This window comes from Ammospiza nelsoni, chromosome 30 (assembly GCF_027579445.1).
Source record: "Ammospiza nelsoni isolate bAmmNel1 chromosome 30, bAmmNel1.pri, whole genome shotgun sequence".
Lineage (NCBI taxonomy): Eukaryota > Metazoa > Chordata > Aves > Passeriformes > Passerellidae > Ammospiza > Ammospiza nelsoni.
In genome coordinates, this window is record NC_080662.1 from 1301762 (window position 1) to 1320944 (window position 19183).

The 19183-nt window shown below is 57.4% G+C and overlaps 1 protein-coding gene across 1 annotated transcript; it reads right to left on the minus strand.

Moving 5' to 3' along the window:
- Positions 1 to 1022: 1022 nt before the first annotated feature.
- TGFA (transforming growth factor alpha) lies at positions 1023 to 10986 on the minus strand. Its single transcript, XM_059490904.1, has 6 exons — positions 10901 to 10986; positions 7889 to 7942; positions 5073 to 5187; positions 3490 to 3639; positions 2323 to 2459; positions 1023 to 1506 (listed from the first exon to the last, which is right to left on the minus strand). Exons 1-6 carry the CDS (start codon positions 10929 to 10931, stop codon positions 1499 to 1501), a joined length of 495 nt encoding a protein of 164 aa, XP_059346887.1. The 5' UTR covers positions 10932 to 10986; the 3' UTR covers positions 1023 to 1498.
- Between the last annotated feature and the right edge of the window lie 8197 nt (positions 10987 to 19183).

Genomic DNA, 19183 nt, shown 5'->3' on the forward strand with positions numbered 1-19183 from the left:
TCCGCTTTAGAACTCGCCCCGAACCGCGGCCTGCGCCCGGCCCTGCGCTAGACCCGCCCCAAACCCGCCCCGATCCGCCCTAAACCTGAGGGCAACCGCCCCAAAACCAACGGGAATCGCCCCAAAACCCGCCCCAAACCTGAGGGGAACAGCCCCAAAATCAACGGGAACCGCCCCAAATCTGAGGGGAATCGCCCCAAAACCCGCCCCAAACGTGAGGGGGATCGCCCCAAATCCGTCCGGAACCGCCCCAAAATCAACGGGAACCGCCCCAAAAGCGCCCTGAATCACCCCCAAACCCGCTGGGCAACCGAAAAGCCCCGAATCGCCCCAAACCTGAGGGAAATTGTCCCAAACAGCCCCAAAACTAGCGGGGATCGCCCCAAACCTGCTGAGAATCGTCCCAAACCCGCCCCAAAACCGCGGAGAATCCCCCCCCAAAACTGCAGGGAATTGTCCCAAAATTGCTGCGAATCACCCCCAAAGTGACCCCAAACTGCAGAGAATCCCCCTAAAACTGCCAGGAATTGTCCCAAAACCTCCGGGACCAGCCCCAAACTGATGGGAATTGCCCCAAATCTGCCCCAGAATGGGGCCAAAACTGGGGCATCAGGGCTTGAAAATTTGGGATGAAAATTTGGGAATTTGGGGCTGATCCTAAAACTGTTCTTCAAAATTTGGGATAAAATTATGGGAAAATGGGTCTGAGTTCGATATTGGGGCATTGGGCTTCAAAATTTGGGATGAAAATTTTGGAATTTGGGGCTCAGCGACCCCTGGGAATATCCCCCCACTCCCAGCTGTGGGATTCAGCATCTCCTTCCCAAATATCCCCCCACCAAAAAAACCCCAAGCCACGAATTTTCTGTAAAAAAAATTGTTTTTACATCTAAATAACTAAATAATTTACATCTAAATCTTAAATAACTCTAAGTCAGGTTTTTAGGATGGAAAAAAAAAAACAAACCCAAAGACCAGGCGATGACAAGAACATCTTTATAGGAATCAAAATTAATTTAAACCAGGCGAAATAAATTAAAACATTAAATATTAACTTTCAGTGCAACATATACAGAAGACATGAGAGTAACCATGACTTAAAAAAAACCCAAAAAACCCCAAAAACAACCCCAAAACAGAGGGAAAAGCTCTGGGTTGGTTACTAAGGGGGAGTTAAGGCTGTGCCTCCAGCCCGAGGAGGTTTCCTGGGATTTAAATTCATTTATTATTAATAAAAAGCTGGGATTTGTCCCCAAAAATGAGCCGGGCTTGGGTGTTTTTTTTTCTTTTCTGTAGAAAAATAAATCCCCATCCTGGCGGGGGTTTGGGTTAAAATCCCAAATATTTGGGTTTGAGAAGTCCCGGGAAAACGACCCGAGAGTCGAGGGAGACCCCGGGGAAACGGTGGGAAAAGGGGAAAACGCCCCAAAAAGGATCCGAGGCGGGGAGGGGACGGTCCTGGGGCGTCCCCAGGTGTCCCCAGGTGGTCCCGGGTCTGTCACACACCTGTGGGGGTGGAATGGCAGCGGTTACACATCAGGGTGTCACCTGTGTCCCCAGGTGTCCCCCACCTGTCCCAGGTGTCCCTAGGTGTCCCATGGATGTCCCCAGGTGTCCCCTCCCCTGTCCCAAGTGACCCTAAGTGTTCCTGGTGTCCTCCACCTGTCCCAGGTGTCCCCTCCCCTGTCCCAGGTGTCCCTAGGTGTCCCATGGATGTCCCCAGGTGTCCCCTCACCTGTCCCCTATGTCCCCTTACCTGTCCCAAGTGTCCCCTGTGTCCCAGGTGTCCCCTCCCCTGTCCCAGGTGTCCTAGGTGTCCTCTGTGTCCCCACATATCCCTCACCTGTCCCAGGTGTTCCCTCACCCATCCCCTGTGTCCCCAGGTCTCCCCTCACCTGTCCCAGGTGTCCCCTGTGTCCCAGGTGTCCCCTTCCCTGTCCCAGGTGTCCTAGGTGTCCCCGGTGTCCCCACATGTCCCTCACCCATCCCCTGTGTCCCCAGGTCTCCCCTCACCTGCCCCAGGTGTCCCCAGGTGTCCCTCACCCGTCCCACGTGTCCCATGGATGTTCCCAGGTTTCCCTCGTGTCCCCTGGTGTCCCATAGATGTCCCCTCACCTGTCCCAAGTGTCCCCTGTGTCTCAGGTGTCCCTTTCCCTGTCCCAGGTGTCCCCAGGTGTCCCTCACCTGTCTCGCTGTGGCAGCAGGACGCTCCCCCTTGAGCAGCCCCCCCGGTTTCTCCTGTCACCCCCATGTGTCCCCATGTGTCCCCATGTGTCCCAGGCATCCTGTGGTGTCCCGTGGATGTCCCCAGGTGTCCCTCACCTGTCTCGCTGTGGCAGCAGGACGCTCCCCCCTTGAGCAGCCCCCCCGGTTTCTCGGGGCCGGCTCCGGGCTCGCGGCACCAACCGGGACAGGGACAGGGACAGGGACAGGGACAGCGCTTCCGCAGGCGACAGCAGCTGGGGACAGCAACGGGACAGCGATGGGACATGGGGACAGCAACAGGGACATGGGGACAGGGACATGGGGACAGAGCCAGCGCTTCTGCAGGCGGCAGCAGCTGGGGACAGCAATGGGACAGCGATGGGACAGCGATGGGACAGCGATGGGACAGCGATGGGACATGGGGACAGCAACAGGGACATGGGGACAGGGACATGGGGACAGGGCCAGCGCTTCTGCAGGCGGCAGCAGCTGGGGACAGCAATGGGGACAGCAATAGGGACAGCAATGGGACATGGGGACAGACATGGGGACAGGGACAGGGCCAGCACTTCTGCAGGTAGCAGCAGCTGGGGACAGCAACGGGGACAGCAATGGGACAGTGACGGGGTCAGAGACAGGGACATGGGGAATGGGGACAATGACACAGACATGGAGACATGGGGACAGCGACAGGGACATGGGGACACAGGGAATGGGGACGGGGACAAGGACAGGACACAGGGACATGGGGAATGGGGACATGGATGGGGACACAGGGAATGGGAATGGGGACGGGGAATGGAGACACAGAATGGGGACAGGGATGGGGACACAGGGACATGGGGAATGGGGACAAGGACAGGACACAGGGACATGGGGAACGGGGACACAGGGAATGGGAATGGGAATGGGGACGGGGAATAGGGACACAGGGACATGGGGACACAGGGACATGGGGAATGGGGACAGGGACATGGGGACACAGAGATGGGGATGGGGACAGGGAAGGGGACAGGGAATGGGGACACTGGAAATGGGAATGGGGACAGGGGACATGGGGACAGGGATGGGGAATGGGGACAGAGGTGGGACAGGGAATGGGGGTGGGGGACGGAGATGGGGACAGGGACTGGGTTGGAGATGGGGTTGGGGACAGGGATAGGGTCAGGGATAGGGAATGGGGACAGGGATGGGGACACAGGGATGGGACAAGGACACAGGGCATGGGGATGGGGACAGGTCCCCTGTCCCGGGCTGTCCCCAGGAAGCCCCGGTGGCACTCACTGGACCAGGACGCAGACGGTGACGAGCAGGGCCGAGGCCACCACGGCCACCACGAGCAGGGCAGTGATGGTCTGCTTCTTCTGGGTGGCTGCCACCACGGCCAGCAGGTCAGCGTGCTCACAGCGCGTCCCCACGTACCCCGAGTGACACCTGGGGACACAGGGCAGGTCAGGGTGTCCCCACGTACCCCGAGTGACACCTGGGGACACAGGGCAGGTCAGGGTGTCCCCACGTACCCCGAGTGACACCTGGGGACACACAGGGACACAGGGCAGGTCAGCCTGGAGTTTTGGGATCGCCAGGACACTGACCCTGGAATTTTGGGATCACTGAGACCCCAAACCCAGAGTTTTAGGGTCAGGGGATTTAGGCACTCACACGCAGGCGGGTTTCTCCCACAGTTCTGGGGTTTCTCAGGGATTTCTCAGGTTTCTCCTGCCCCCACAGTTCTGGGGTTAGGGGGTTTAGGCACTCACACGCAGGTTCTCCTGACCCCACAGTTTTGGGGTTTCCTCAGCACAATGACCCCACAGTTTATGGTTAGGGGATTTAGGCACTCACACGCAGGCGGGTTTCTCCTCCTGATCCCATAGTTTTGAGGGATGTGACCCCACAGTTTTGGGGTTTCTCAGGGATTTAGGCACTCACACACAGGTTCTCCTGACCCTACACTTTCAGGTTTAGGGGATTTAGGCACTCACACACGCTCGGGTTTCTCCTGACCCCACAGTTTCTGGTTAGGGGATTTAGGCACTCACACACACGCAGGTTTCTCCTCCTGATCCCATAGTTTTGAGGGATATGACCCCACAGTTTTGAGGTTAGGGGATTTAGGCACTCACACACAGGCTCTCCTGACCACACAATGTAATGGTTAGAGGATTTAGGCACTCACACACAAGCAGGTTTCCCCCACAGTTTCTGGTTAGGGGATTTAGGCACTCACACACACGCAGGTTTCTCCTGACCCCACAGTTTTCATGGTTAGGGGATTTAGGCACTCACACGCAGGCAGGTTTCTCCTCCTGATCCCATAGTTTTGAGGGATGTGACCCCACAGTTTTGAGGTTAGAGGATTTAGGCACTCACACACAAGCAGGTTTCCCCCACAGTTTCTGGTTAGGGGATTTAGGCACTCACACACAGGTTTCTCTTGCCCCCATAATTTCGGGCTTAGGGGATTTAGGCACTCACACACACGCAGGTTTCTCCTGACCCCACAGTTTCTGGTTAGGGGATTTAGGCACTCACACACACACAGGCTCTCCTGCCCCCACAGTTCATGGTTCGGGGATTTAGGCACTCACACGCAGGCGGGTTTCTCTCACAGTTTGGAGTTAGGGGATTTAGGCACTCACACACACGCAGGTTTCTCCTGCCCCCACAGTTTCTGGTTAGGGGATTTAGGCACTCACACACAGGCTCTCCTGACCCTACACTTTCAGGTTTAGGGGATTTAGGCACTCACACACACGCAGGTTTCTCCTGACCCCACAGTTTTCATGGTTAGGGGATTTAGGCACTCACACACACACAGGCTCTACTGCCCCCACAGTTTCTGGTTAGGGGATTTAGGCACTCACACGCAGGCGGGTTTCTCCTCCTGCACCAGGAAGCGGCACGTGCCGTGGAAGCAGAACTGCCGGTGCGAGTCCGGGCACTCGTTGAAGTGCGACCTCACCGCCGCCGCCACCGGGACTGGGGGGAAAACGAGGAGAAAAATGGGGATTTTGGGGAGAATCCCAAAAAAATGGGGGAGCAGCCCCCGGGAAGGGTTGGCGTTAGAGGAAAGGGGTGGTAGCAGCCTTGGGGTGACAAGAGGGACACCGGGCTGGGCTCCCTCCCACCCCAAAAGGACATTTCCCATTCCAAAAGATTCCCCATCCCAAAAGGAGGTGTCCCGTCCTAAAAGGAGATTTCCCACCCCAAAATGAGTTTTTTTCACCCCAAAAGGAGATTTTCCCACCCCAAAATGAGTTTTTCCCGTCCTAAAATGAGATTTCCCACCCCAAAAGATCTTCCATCCCAAAAGGAGATTTTACCCATCCCAAAAGGAGATTTTTCCACCCCAAAAGATTTTCCATCCCAAAATGAGTTTTTCCCCATCCCAAAAGGAGATTTCCCACCCCAAAATGAGTTTTTTTCACCCAAAAGATTTCCCACTCCACAGGAGATTTCCCACCCCAAAAGGAGATTTTCCCACCCCAAAATGAGTTTTTCCCATCCTAAAAGGAGATTTCCCACCCCAAAAGATCTTCCATCCCAAAAGGAGATTTTACCCATCCCAAAAGGAGATTTTCCATCCCAAAAGGGAGATTTCCCACCCCAAAATATTTCCCAGCCCCAAAAGGAGATTTTCCCACCCCAAAAGGAGATTTTCCCACCCCAAAAGGAGATTTCCCCCACCCCAAAGTTGAGCAGAGCTGCTTTAGGGTTTGCTTTGGGATCTCTGTGCATCCACCCCAAAGATCCCAGCCGGGTGCAGCCTCAATAATCCCTGAGGAATTTCCTAAAGAGCTCAGGAGGAGGAGGAGGAGGAGGAGGAGGAGGAAGCCCGAGCCCGCTCCTGGTTCCCATTAAACCCCATCAAACCCCCTGGTGTGAATTATCCCGAGGGAATTTCCTGCTGGGATCGTTTGGGCGCTCCCGACCCAGCCCCGGCCCCGGGAGGATTCATGGCAGCCCCAAGGAGGGGCTGGATCAAAGCCTGGGATGTGGGATGGGATTGGGGTGTCCCCGTGTCCCCAAAGCTGGGAACGGCCACCTTGGGGTGTCACCATGTCCCCAAAGCTGGGAACGGCCACCTTGGGGTGTTCCTGTGTCCCCAGAGCTGGAAAAGCCACCTTGGGGTGTCCCCGTGTCCCCAAAGCTGGGAACGGCCACCTTGGGGTGTCCCCGTGTCCCCAAAGCTGGGAACGGCCACCTTGGGGTGTTCCTGTGTCCCCAGGGCTGGGAAAAGCCACCATGGGATGTCCCCAAAGCTGGGAAGTGCCACCTTGGGGTGTCCCCGTGTCCCCAACACTGGGAAGGGCCACCTTGGGGTGTCACCATGTCCCCAAAGCTGGGAACGGCCACCTTGGGGTGTTCCTGTGTCCCCAGAGCTGGAAAAGCCACCTTGGGGTGTCCCCGTGTCCCCAAAGCTGGGAAGGGCCACCTTGGGGTGTCACCATGTCCCAAACATTGGTAAAAGCCACCTTGGGATGTTCCAGTGTCCCCAGTTCTGGAAGAGCCACCTTGGGGTGTCCTCGTGTCCCCAAAGATGGGAAAAGCCACCTTGGGGTGTCCCTGTGTCCCCAGTGCTGAGGAGGTTTGGGGTGGCTGGGATTGGGATGTCCCAATGTCCCCAAAAGCTGGGAAAAGCCACTTGGGGTGTCACAGTGTCACCAACACTGGGAAAAGCCACCCTGGGATGTCCCCATGTCCCCACAGCTGGAAGAGCCACCTTGGGGTGTCCCAGTGTCACCAGACCTTGGAAGGGGCTCTTTGGGGTGTCCCTGTGTCCCCAGTGCTGAGGAGGATTGGGGTGGCTGGGATTGGGGTGTCCCCAATACTGGGAAAAGCCACCTTGGCGTGTCTCCATGTCCCAGACATTGGGAGAAGCCACCCTGGGATGTCCCTGTGTCCCCAGAGTTGGAAGAGCCACTTTGGGGTGTCCCCAATGCTGGGAAGGGCCACCTTGGGGTGTCCCTGAGTCCCCAGTGCTGGGGAAGTTTGGGGTGGCTGAGATTGGGATGTCCCCGTGTCCCCAACATTGGGAAGGGCCACCCTGGGGCGTTCCTGTGTCCCCAGAGCTGGAAGAGCCACCCTGGGGTGTCCCCAATGCTGGGAAGGGCCACCCTGGGGTGTCCCTGTGTCCCCAGAGCTGGAAAAGCCACCCTGGGGTGTCCCCATGTCCCCAGGTCTGAGGGGGTTTTTAGGGATTCTTCTGGAAACCCTTTCCTTGGAGGGAAACCCTTTCTTTCGGGGCCAAAACCTTTCCTTTTGGGGCCAGAAATCCTTTTTTTGGGGGGCTGGAAACCTTTTCCTTTTGGGGAACAGGAACCCTTTTTTGTGGGGCTGGAAATCCTTTTTTGGTGGTGCTGAAAGCTCCCCCTTTCCTTGTAGGGAAACCCTTTCTTTTGGGGCCAAACCCTTTCCTTTTGGGGCCAGAACCCCTTGGTGTTTGGGGTCAGAAACCCTCTTTTTTGGGGGCCACAACCTCTTTGTTTTTGGGACCAGAAACTCTGCTTTTGGGGCCAGAACCCCTTTTTTGGGAGCAGGAAACCATTCCTGGTTTTCCCCTCAGAGCTCAGCCCCAGTATCCCACCCAGAGCCCCGTAACCCCATAAAGAGGAAGGGTGGGACACCAAAAAACCCCAAAATTCCCCCAAATGCCCCCAAATTCCCGCTGGGCACTCACCGCTCCGGCCGGCCGTGCTGTTGTCCAGCGCGTGGCACGCGGCCAGCAGGACACCTGGGGAGGGACAATGGGGTCAGCCACGCCCTGACCCCAAAAAAACCCCACAAAAAAACCCCCAAAGGGGGATTTAGGGTCGGCAAAACCACCCCGAGATTTTGAAGGGAACCGCGGGAATTTTTAGGAAATTTTTAAGGGGAAAATCCTCAAGGTTTTTAAGGGAAATGCAGGAATTCCCTGTGGCAGGAACGACCCCCTCGAGCGATCGCTTGGAGACTTTTAAGGAAAAACCTCCAGGATTTTGAAGGAAAACACAGGAATTCCCTGTGGGCATCCTGATGGGATCAGTGGGCATCCATCCCTGTGGGCATCCATTCCTCCTGGCATCCCAGTTCTGGGTGGGCATCCATCCCTTGGCACTCCAGTGGGATCAGTGGGCGTCCATCCCTGTGGGCATCCATTCCCTGGGCATTCCAGTTCTGGCTGGGCATCCATTCCTTGGCATTCCAGTGGAATGAGTGGGCATCCATCCCTTGGCATTCCCGTTCTGGGTGGGCATCCAGGTTCTGAGTGGGTGTTCATCTCCTGGGCATCCAGGTCCTGAGTGGGCATCCATCCCAGTGGGCATCCAGGTCCTGAGTGGGCATCCATCCCTGTGGGCATCCTGATGGGATCAGTGGGCATCCATCCCCTGGGCACTCCATTTCTGAGTGGGCATCCAGGTTCTGAGTGGGTGTTCATCCCCCTGGCATTCCAGTTCTGGGTGGGCATCCGTCCCCCTTGGCATTCCAGTGGGATCAGTGGGCATCCATCCCCATGGATATCTATCCCTTGGCATTCCAGTTCTGGATGGGCATCCATCCCCCTGCCATCAGGGTGGGATGAGGGGGCATCCATCCCCTGGGCACCCCAGTTCTGAGTGGGTGTTCATCTTCTGGGCATTCTGGTCCTAAGTGGGCATCCATCCCTGTGGGCATCCATGCCCTGGGCATTCCAGTAGGATCAGTGGGCATCCATCCCTGTGGGTGTCCATCCCTTGGCATTCCAGTTCTGGGTGGGCATCTATGCCTTGGCATTCTGGTTCCGAATGGGCATCCATCCCCTTGGCATTCCAGTGGGATCAGTGGGCATCCATCCCCAAGGGCGTCCATCTCCTGGGCATTTGGGGGGCATCCATCCCTGGGCATTCTGGTTCTGAGTGGGCATCCATCCCTGTGGGCATCCTGAAGGGATCAGTGGGCATCCATCCCCTGGGCACTCCATTTCTGAGTGGGTATTCATCTCCTGGGCATTCTGGTTCTGGATGGGCATCCATCCCCTTGGCATTCTATTGGGATCAGTGGGAGTCCATCCCTGAGGGCATTCCAGTCCTGAGTGGGCATCCGTCTGCCCTTGGCATTCCGGTGGGGTCAGTGGACATCCATCCCCAAGGGCGTCCATGCCCTGGGCATTTGGGGGGCATCCATCCCTTGGCATTTTGGCATTGGGGTTCTGAGTGGGCATCCATCCCTCTGGATGTCCATCCCCCGGGCATTAAAAAAGGGCATCCATCCCTTGGCATCGGAATTCCAGGTGGGCATCCATCCCTCGGCATTGGAATTCCAGGTGGGCATCCATCCCTTGGCATTGGAATTCCAGGTGGGCATCCATCCCTTGGCATTCCAGCTCCTCCGTTCCCCTCCCCAGCTGCTCTCCGTGGGCAGGTGGCTGGCCCAGCCCTCACCCCCGATCCCACAGAAACTTCCCCAAAAACTTGGCAAATTCTCCATGCCCAGGCCCAGCCCGGGGACACCGGACACCCCCGGACACTCGGACACCCCCGGACACCCCCGGACACTCGGACACCCCCGGACACTCGGACACCCCCGGGACACCCCCGGACACCCCCGGTCCCCGCTGGAGCTGCCCCATCCCCACCCCTGTTCCAGCCCATCCCACCCCGTTCTTTGGGATCTCCGGGAATCTCTCCCTCGGAAAGGCTCCCAAACTTTCCCACCGCGATTCCAGCAGCTCCATCCCGGTAATCCCCGGCAATTCCCGGCTCGCTTCTCCCGAGATTCCCGTCCCGGTCCCAATCCCCGCTGCAAGGACCCGGAGCGCTCCCGTTCCCTTCCCCGAGGGTTCCGATCCCACCGGGAACGGCCGGAGAGCGCTCGGAGCCCCCCGAGGGCGAGCAGCGGCACCGGAGAGACCCGGAGCCACGGGAGAGAACGGGAGAGAACGGGAGAGAACGGGACACAGGAGCTCGGGATGAGCCCCGGCAGGAGGGACACGGGGCTGGAACCACCGGGGGACGCTCGGAGCCACCGGAGGAGCCTTGGATGAGGAACGGGAGCGGGACACGGCGCCGGAGCCACCGAGGGAGCCTTGGATGAGGAACGGGAGCGGGACACGGCGCCGGAGCCACCGGGGGACGCTCGGACCGGTGGCAGCACCGGGCGCTGGAGCGGGGCCAAGCGCAGCCGCTTTCCCACCGGGATACCGGAGCTGCGGCTCGGTGCCACCGCCGGACACAGCGGGACAAAGCCAGCCGAGCTCCAGCCGCCCGCACCGGGATCCGTCCGTCTGTCCGTCCGTCCTTCCCGCGGGAGCATCCCCGCTCCCGTCCCGTCCCGTCCCGTCCCGGCTCGGCTCGGCTCGGCTCCAGCCCGGAGCGCCCCCGCTTCCCACCCCCCCTTCCCTCGCACCCCCCTCGCCACTCTAATTAGCCCCCAGCCCTAATTAGCCGCTCTAATTAAGCGTCTGACCGCGGCCGTACTCACGCGTCGCGGCGGAGGCGCCTTTCCCACAGGGAACGAACTTCGGGAGCGCCCGCGCGGGGGAATTTTATGGGGTTTTTATAGGAATTTTATAGGATCTTTATAGGGTTTTTACCGCGTTCCCGCGACCCCCAGAACCCACCCGCGGAGCCCCCCGAGCCCGCCCCGCTCCGGGGTCCGGCCGGGCTGGGGGCGCGGAGCCCCCCGGGCCGAACCGAACCGAGCCGGGCCGGGCCGGGCTGAGCCCCGCACGTACCGAGGGCGAGCGCGGCCGGGCCGCCCGCCATGGCGGGGCTGCACCGGAGCGAGCGGGGCCGGGGCCGGGCCGGGCCGGGCGGGCGCTGGCGGCGGGGCCGCTGCGGGGCCGAGGGGCGGCTCCGCCCGGCGGAAATGGGCGGCACCGGCCGGGCCGGGGCGGGGACAGCGCGGGCAGCGGCACGGCCGGACCGCCCCGGGCACCGGGCGGGACACACCCCCGGGACCGCTGGGATCCACCCCCGGGACCGCCGGGACCCTGCCGGACCCATCCCCGGTACTGTGCGGGACACACCCCCGGGACCACCGGGACACAGCCCCGGGACCGCCGGGACCCTGCCGGACCCATCCCCGGGACTGTGCGGGACACACCCCCGGGACCACCGGGACACAGCCCCGGGACCGCCGGGACCCTGCCAGACCCATCCCCGGGACCACCGGGACACACCCCCGGGACCACCGGGACACACCCCCGGGACCACCGGGAGGCTGTGGATCCCACCCCCAGGACTGTGCGGGACCCACCCCCGGGACCACCGGGACACACCCCCGGGACCACCGGGACACACCCCCGGGACCACCCGACACCGTGCGGGACCCATCCCCGGCACCCATCGGGACCCCCCTGGACCCACCCGGGACTACCGGAACCCATTCCCGGGACCACCCGGACCCCTCCTCGGACACCCTGCGGGACCCGCTCCCGGGACCCCGTATGGGACACACCCCCGAGACCACCGGGACCCACCCCGGGACCCCTCCGGACCCACCCCGGGGACCCCCCCGGGACTCTGTGGGACCCACCCCCGGCACCACCGGGACTCACCCTCGGGACCTCCTGACACCATGCGGGACCCATCCCCGGGACCCCCCTGGATTCACCCTCGGGACCACCCCTGGGAGCACCCCCGGACCCCTCGGACCCACCCCCGGGACCACCGGGACCTTGCGGGACCCACCCTTGGGACCCCTCCCTGGACACCCTGCGGGTCCCATCCCCGACACCCTGCGGGTTCCCCCCCTCGTGATCACCCGCATTGAACCCCCCGGACCCCCGAGATCTCCCTGGGACCAGCAGGGCCCCCCCGTGTCCCTCCCTGTCCCCCCCCCGGGACTCCCGGGTTGCCAAACCCCTGCCAGCACATCCTGTGTCATCCTCAGCTGCTGCTGATCCCAGCCTTGGTCATCCCCAAATCTGCAGGGCCACCACCCTGCTGATCCCACCCTTGGTCATCCTGAAACCCGTGGAGGCCTCATCCTGCTGACCCCACCCTCGGTCACCCCAAAATCTGCTGACCCCACCCTTGGTCATCCGGAAACCCATGGAGGCCTCATCCTGCTGACCCCACCCTTGGTCATCCCAAAATCTGCTGACCCAAATCCAGCCAGTAATGACCCAAATCTGGTCAGTGGTGTCCAAATCTGGTGGTGACCCAAATCCGGCCAGTGGTGACCCAAATCTGGTCAGTGGTGACCCAAACCTGGTGGTGACCCAAATCCAGCCAGTGGTGATCCAAAACTTTGAGTGGCGACCCAAATCCAGCCAGTAATGACCTAAATCTGGTGGTGACCCAAACTTGGCCAGTGATGACCCAAATCCAGCCAGCGGTGACCCAAACCTGGTGGTGACACAAACCTGGCCAGTACTGACCCAAACCTGGCCAGTGGTGACCTAAATCCAGCCAGTGGTGTCCAAATTTAGTGGTGACCCCAAGCTGGCCAGCGATGACCCAAATCTGGCCAGCGGCCAGCACATCCCCCGTTATCCATGAGGATCATCCCTGAGGACCCCAGATCTCATCCTGGGTGTGGGGCCAGGTGAATTTGGGGACCGGGCTGTGTCCCCTGTTGTGTCCCCCGGCATGTCCCCTCCTATGTCCCCTTCATGTCCCCTTCATGTCCCCCCCGTGTCCCCGGGCCGTCCCCTCCCGTGGGAGCCTGTGGCAGCCCCGGGGGGAGGCGGGCCCGGCCCGGCCCTGCCCGTTCCCGTTGTTCCCCGTTGTTCCCGTTCCGTTCCCAGCTGATACCATCTGATTCCATCTCATCTCCCCTCGGCGCTTGAAGGCGCCGCTTTGAAGGGGCCGCAGCCGCCGCTCCCCGACGCCGCCGATCCCGATCCCGGCTCCCCGCGAGCTCTGGAGGAGTCCCGGCACAAAGGCCACCCAAAATCCCACCCCAAATTCCTCCCAAAACCCCACCGGAGCCTGTGGGATCGCCCTGGGGGCTGCGCGTTCCTGCAGGGATCCCACGGCATTCCCACCCTGCAGGGCTCGTCCCAAACATCCCAAAGCGCATTGGAACGCGATCCCACAACCTGAACGCTCCAGAATGTGAACATCCCAGGACCTGAACATCCCAAAATTCAGCATCCCAGTGCCCTGAACATCCCAAAATCCCACTGGACCACAGGTGGCCCTGGGGGCTGCACGTTCCTTCAGGGGTCCCACAGCATTCCCACCCTGCAGGGCTCGTCCCAAAGTGCATTGGAATGTGATCCCAGAACATTCCAGAGTGTGAACATCCCAAAACCTGAATATCCCAGAACCTAGACATCCCAAAATTCCACTGGAACGTGCTGGACCACCCATGGGACCACCTGGGGGCTGCACATTCCTTCAAGGATCCCACAGCATTCCCACCCAAAGTGCATTGGAATGCGATCCCAGAGCGTGAACATCCCAAAACTTGAATATCCCAGGACCTGAACATCCCAAAATCCCACTGGAACCCATTGGACCACCCATGGGAGCCGCGCATCCTGGGATCCTCATTCCTTCAGGGATCCCACGGCATTCCCACCCTGCAGGGCTCATCCCAAAGTGCATTGGAATGCAATCCCAAAATTCAACATCCCAGTGCCACGACCAGCCTGGGCCAGGTGGGAATGGCAATGGCCCAAAAAACATTCCCGATTCCCACTGGCATTCCTGACCCCAAAAACCATTCCTGACCCCAAAAACCATTCCTGACCCCAAAAACATTTCTGGCCGCAAAAAACATTCCTGATCCCAAAATCCATCCCCAATCCCCACTGGCATTCCCAACCTCAAAAACCATTCTTGACCCCTGACCAACATTCCCAGCCCCAAAAAAACATTCCTGACCCTAAAACACATTCCTGACCCCAAAAAACATTCTTGACCCCAAACAACATGCCCCAACAAAAAACTTTCCAAATCCCAAAAAAAATTCCCAACCCCGAAAAACTTTCCTAAGCCCAAAAAACATTCCTGACCCCCAAAAACCTTCCCGATCCCAAAACCTGTTCCTGATCCCAAAATCCCTTCCTGACCTCCAAAATCCCAGGAATCCCAGGGCTCCCAGTCCCTTTTCCCAGTTCCAAAACCACAACCCCAAACCGAGGGTTTATTTTGGGACTACAATAATAAATAATAATTAAATTTGGGGTTATTTAATTGTTCCTGCCCGGGGAGCCTCCGGCTGTTGGGTTTTCCTCTTGGGATTGTTCTTTGTTTGTGGTTTATATCGGGTTTGGGATTAAAGGGTCATTCCTGGGGTAAAATCTGGGCTAAATCCATCGATTTAGGGCAAATCCCTGAAAAAGGGGCATAAATTCCATCCTCTCTCCTGGGGCAGGAAATCCTACGGGATTTTTGGGCTGGAATGTGGCAGTTTGGGTCTTTTCATGTAGGAAACAGTGGGAAAATCCACCCAAAATACGGGATTTTGGGATTTATCCATGCAGTGCAGTTAATGGGAGAACCCCCACAAAAAATGGGATTTTGGGATTTACCCAGGCTGAAAAGCGACTCTGCAGACCCCAATAAATGGGAAAACCCACCCAAAAATGGGATTTGGGGATTTATCCAGGCTGGAATATGGCAGTGCAGTTCATGGGAAAATTCATTCCAAAAATGGGATTTTGGGATTTATCCAGGCTGAAAAGCGACTCTGCAGACCCCAATAAATGCGAAAACCCACCCAAAAAAATGTGATTTTGGGATTTATCCAGGCTGGATAGCAGACCCCATTCCATGGGAAACCCCACCCAAAAAATGAGATTTTGGGATTTATCCAGGCTGAAATATGGCAGTGCAGTTAATGGGAGAACCTACACAAAAAATGAGATTTTGGGATTTATCCAAGCTGGAGGGCAACACTACAGTTAATGGGAAAACCCACCCAGAAAAAAAATGGGATTTTGGGACTTATCCAGACTTGAGAGTGACATTGCAGACCCCAATAAACGGGAAAACCCACCAAAAAAACCCTGTGATTTTGGGATTTAGGGACTTCCAAACACCCTCCGTGCCCCCACAGCGACAACTCCAACACCCCGAGACATTCCAGCAACATTCTCGATGCAAACCCTCACCCCTTTTACTCTTCCACAACTTCAAAAACCCCTCATTTTTACACGTGGCAATATAAAAAAAAAGCTAAAAAAAAAACTAAAAAAAAAAAAAATAAAAAAAGCAGGAAAGATCCCCCAAAAGCGGGAACAAGGGCGCTGTGTGCTGGTGCCCGGCAGGAACCCTCGGGTCCCTGTTGATCTTGGACGGGGGAGGAGAAAACGAGGCCGAGGGAAGGAAAACACGGCCTCGGGCTCCCCCCTGCCCTGCCCGGGGCTCCAACAATCCCAAATTGTCGCTGCCCAGAGGGTTTGGGCTCCTCGGAGGGGCCCTGGAACCGAGCAGGAGGGGAGAGGGGCAGGAACGGGATGGGATTCCCAGGGCAGGGAATTCTGCTGGCTTGGAACCCCGGGAGGAGCCTGTTCCTGCTGGCCCAGCCTGGATTTCGGGGGTCTGACCCATCCTGGGAGGGCAGAACCTCTGATATCTTCCCCATCCCAAATTTTGGGGGTCTGACCCATCCTGGAGCTGGTTTTGGATGGGCAGCACCTCCAGGGTCCTGCTCATTGCAAAGTTTGGGGTTCTGACCCACCCTGGAAGGGGAGAACCTCCAGCATCTGCCCCATCCCAAATTTTGGGGGTCTGACCCTTCCAGCATTTCCTTCACCCCAAATTTTGGGGGTCTACTCCATCCCGGGGCTGGTTTTGGAAGGGCAGCACCTCCAATGTCTTTCCCATCCCAAATTTTGGGGGACTGACCCATTCTGGGAGGGCAGAATCTCTGATATCTTCCCCATCCCAAATTTTGGGGGTCTGACCCTTCCAGCAGCTCCCTCATCCCAAATTTTGGGGGTCTGACTCTACCAGCATCTCAGTCATCCCAAATTTTGGGGGACTGACCCATTCTGGGAGGGCAGAATCTCTGACATCTTCCCCATCCCAAATTTTGGGCGCCTGACCCTTCCAGCATCTCTCCCATCCCAGATTTTGGGGGTCTGGAAGGGCAGCATGTCTGACATTTCCCTCATCCCAAATTTTGGGGTCCTGACCCATCCTGGGGCTGTTTTTGGAAGGGCAGCACCTCTGATATCTTCCCCATGACAAATTTTGAGGGTCTGACTCTACCAGCATCTCAGTCATCCCAAATTTTGGGGTTCTGAACTGTCCTGGAAGGGCAGGACCTTCGACATCTCCCTCATCCCAAATTTTGGGGGTCTGACCTGTTGATGGACAAGCAGCACCTCCAAAATTCCAAATTTTGGGGGTCTAACCCATCCTGGAAGGGGGCACCTTCAGCATCTGCCCCATCCACGATTTTGGGGGTCTGATTCATCCTGGCCCTGTTTTGGGACAGGCAGCGCCTCCAACATCTCACTCATCTTAAATTTTGGGGGTCTAACCCATCCTGGGAAGGCAACAAGTCTGACACCTCCCTCATCCCAAATTTTGGGGTTCTGGCTCATCCTGGAGCTGTTTTGGGACAGGCAGCACCTCCAATGTGCTTCTCATCCCAGATTTTGGGGGTCTGGAAGGGCAGCATGTCTGACATTTCCCTCATCCCAAATTTTGGGGGTCTGCTCCATCCTGGGGCTGTTTTGGGACGGTCAGCGCCTCCAAAATTCCAAATTTTGGGGGTCTGGAAGGGCAGCATGTCTAACATTTCCCCCATTCCAAATTTTGGGAGTCTGATCTATCCTGGGAGGGCAGCATGTCTGACATTTCCCTCATCCCAAATTTTGGGGTTCTGGCTCATCCTGGGGCTGTTTTGGGATGGGCAGCGCCTCCAAAATTCCAAATTTTGGGGGTCTCATCCATCCTGGCCCTGTTTTGAGACAGGCAGCACCTCCAACCTCTCCCCCACCTCACTAAAAGCGGGGCTTTATTGGGAATTTTTTCCTGGCTTTATCTCCCAGCTCCTGTTTTTCCGCCGCCTTTCAAAGGCTCTTTCATAGCCGCGATTTTCCCCGTGAATGTCCATTTTATTCCAACCTTTTTTTTCTTTCTTCCTTTCCTAAACAACTCTTCGGGGGTTTTTCTCCCTTCCCACCCTTTTTTTCCCCCCCCCCGGCTCCCCCTTTTTCTGTTTATGTCCCGTTTTTTTTGCCCAAAACCTCCATAAATAAAAGATTTTGGAGCGTTCCAAGCCTGGCCACTGACGAGGGCTTTGTTGGCCGGCGGCTCCGGGCTGGCAGCTCCGGGGAAAAATGTCAATATTGGATCACTTAGCACCACGTTATTTTATTTATTTATGTTTTTACCCCTCTCCAGCAGCGGGGATAAGCACGTCCTGGAGCTGGGCAGGAATTCCCACCGGGAATGTGGGACAGGGGCTGGTCCTGCTCTGGACACGACCCCAACGGGTCCCGTGGAATGGGAATCTCCTCCAGCCAGGTCTCACGAGCTCTTGGGGATTTATTTCACACCCAAGAGAGCTCAGAAGGCAGAAAATCAGCAGGATGGCTTCTCTGGCGGTGTTGGAAACAAAAAGGTTTTAATAAAAAGCAAAATAACAAAACCCAACCAGGTGCAAGAGGTGCCCTCACCTCACAGAAGCAATTGGGTTTCTTTGTTCTCTTCTTTTTCTAGTGAATTGCTCAGGTGGGACTTTTTGGCTCCTGTTCAGTTGGGTATCCTTAAGTTTGAGGTCCTCCAGGTCCCATGAGATGTCTTTTCACCTCATTGAGGAGAGAAACTTCTGGGTTTATTTCCTTTTTAAGGGGACAAAGGAGAGGTTTGTCACTCCGTCAACAGGGGACACATTCCAATAGTCCTGCTCTGGGCACCTCCCGTGGAATTTGGGTCTCCTCCAGCCAGGTCTCATGAGCTCTTGGGGATTTATTTCACACCCAAGACAGCTCAGAAGGCAGAAAATCAGCAGGATGGCTTCTGTGGTGGTGTTGGAAACAAGAAGGTTTTAATAAAAAGCAAAATAATTTTTTATTTACAGAGAAAAACCGACCCAGGTGCAAGAGGTGCCCTCACCTCACAAAAGCAATTTGTTTCTTTGTTCTCTTCTTTTTCTAGTGAATTGCTCAGGTGGGACTTTTTGGCTCCTGTCCTTAAATTTGAGGTGAAGTCCACCAGGTTCTATGAGATGTTTTTTCACCTCACTGAGGAGAGAAACTTCTGGGTTTATTTTCTTTTTAAGGGGACAAAGGAGAGTTTTGTCACTCCATCAACAGGGGACACATTCCTATAGTCCTGCTCTGGGCACGATGGGCTCTGGCAGGTTCTGCTCTGGCCACGACCCCGTGGTGGCCCTGGCAGGTCCTGCTATGAACACGACCCCGTGGTGGCCCTGGCAGGTCCCCGTGCCCGGTGTTTTGGGGTTTCCCAGCTCTCCGTGGTCACGGGCAGCCGTGTCTGGCCGTGCTGGGCACACTGGGATCATTGAGCCGCGGTGACCGGAGCCCGCAGAGCACCCGCGCAGCTGCACGTCTGGCTGCGCCCTCAGAAACCCCAAACCCTGCTCTGGTCCTCCTCCTTATCCTCGGGATCCCTCCAGGGCCTTGTGGTGGGACCCCAAATCCACATTCCAGTTCTCCTTCTTGGGATCCTTCCAGGAGTTTTGTGGTGGGACCCCAAATCCACATTCCACTTCTCCTTCTCCTTGGGATCCTTCCAGGGCTTTGTGGTGGGACCCAAAATTCCTGCTCCAGTCCCCCTCCTTCTCCTTGGGATCTCTCCAGAGTTTTGTGGTGGGACCCCAAATCCACATTCCAGTTCTGCTCCTCCTATTCCTCAGGATCCTTCCAGGAGTTTTGTGATGGGACCCCAAATCCACACCCCAGTTCTTCTCCTTGGCTTTGCAATGGGACCTCAAATCCACACTCTGGTCCTCTCCTCTTCCTCAGGATCCTTCCAGGAGTTTTGTGCTGGGACCCCAAATCCACATTCCAGTTCTCCTCCTCTTCCTCAGGATCCTTCCAGGAATTTTGTGATGGGACCCCAAATTAATGCCCTGCTTCTTC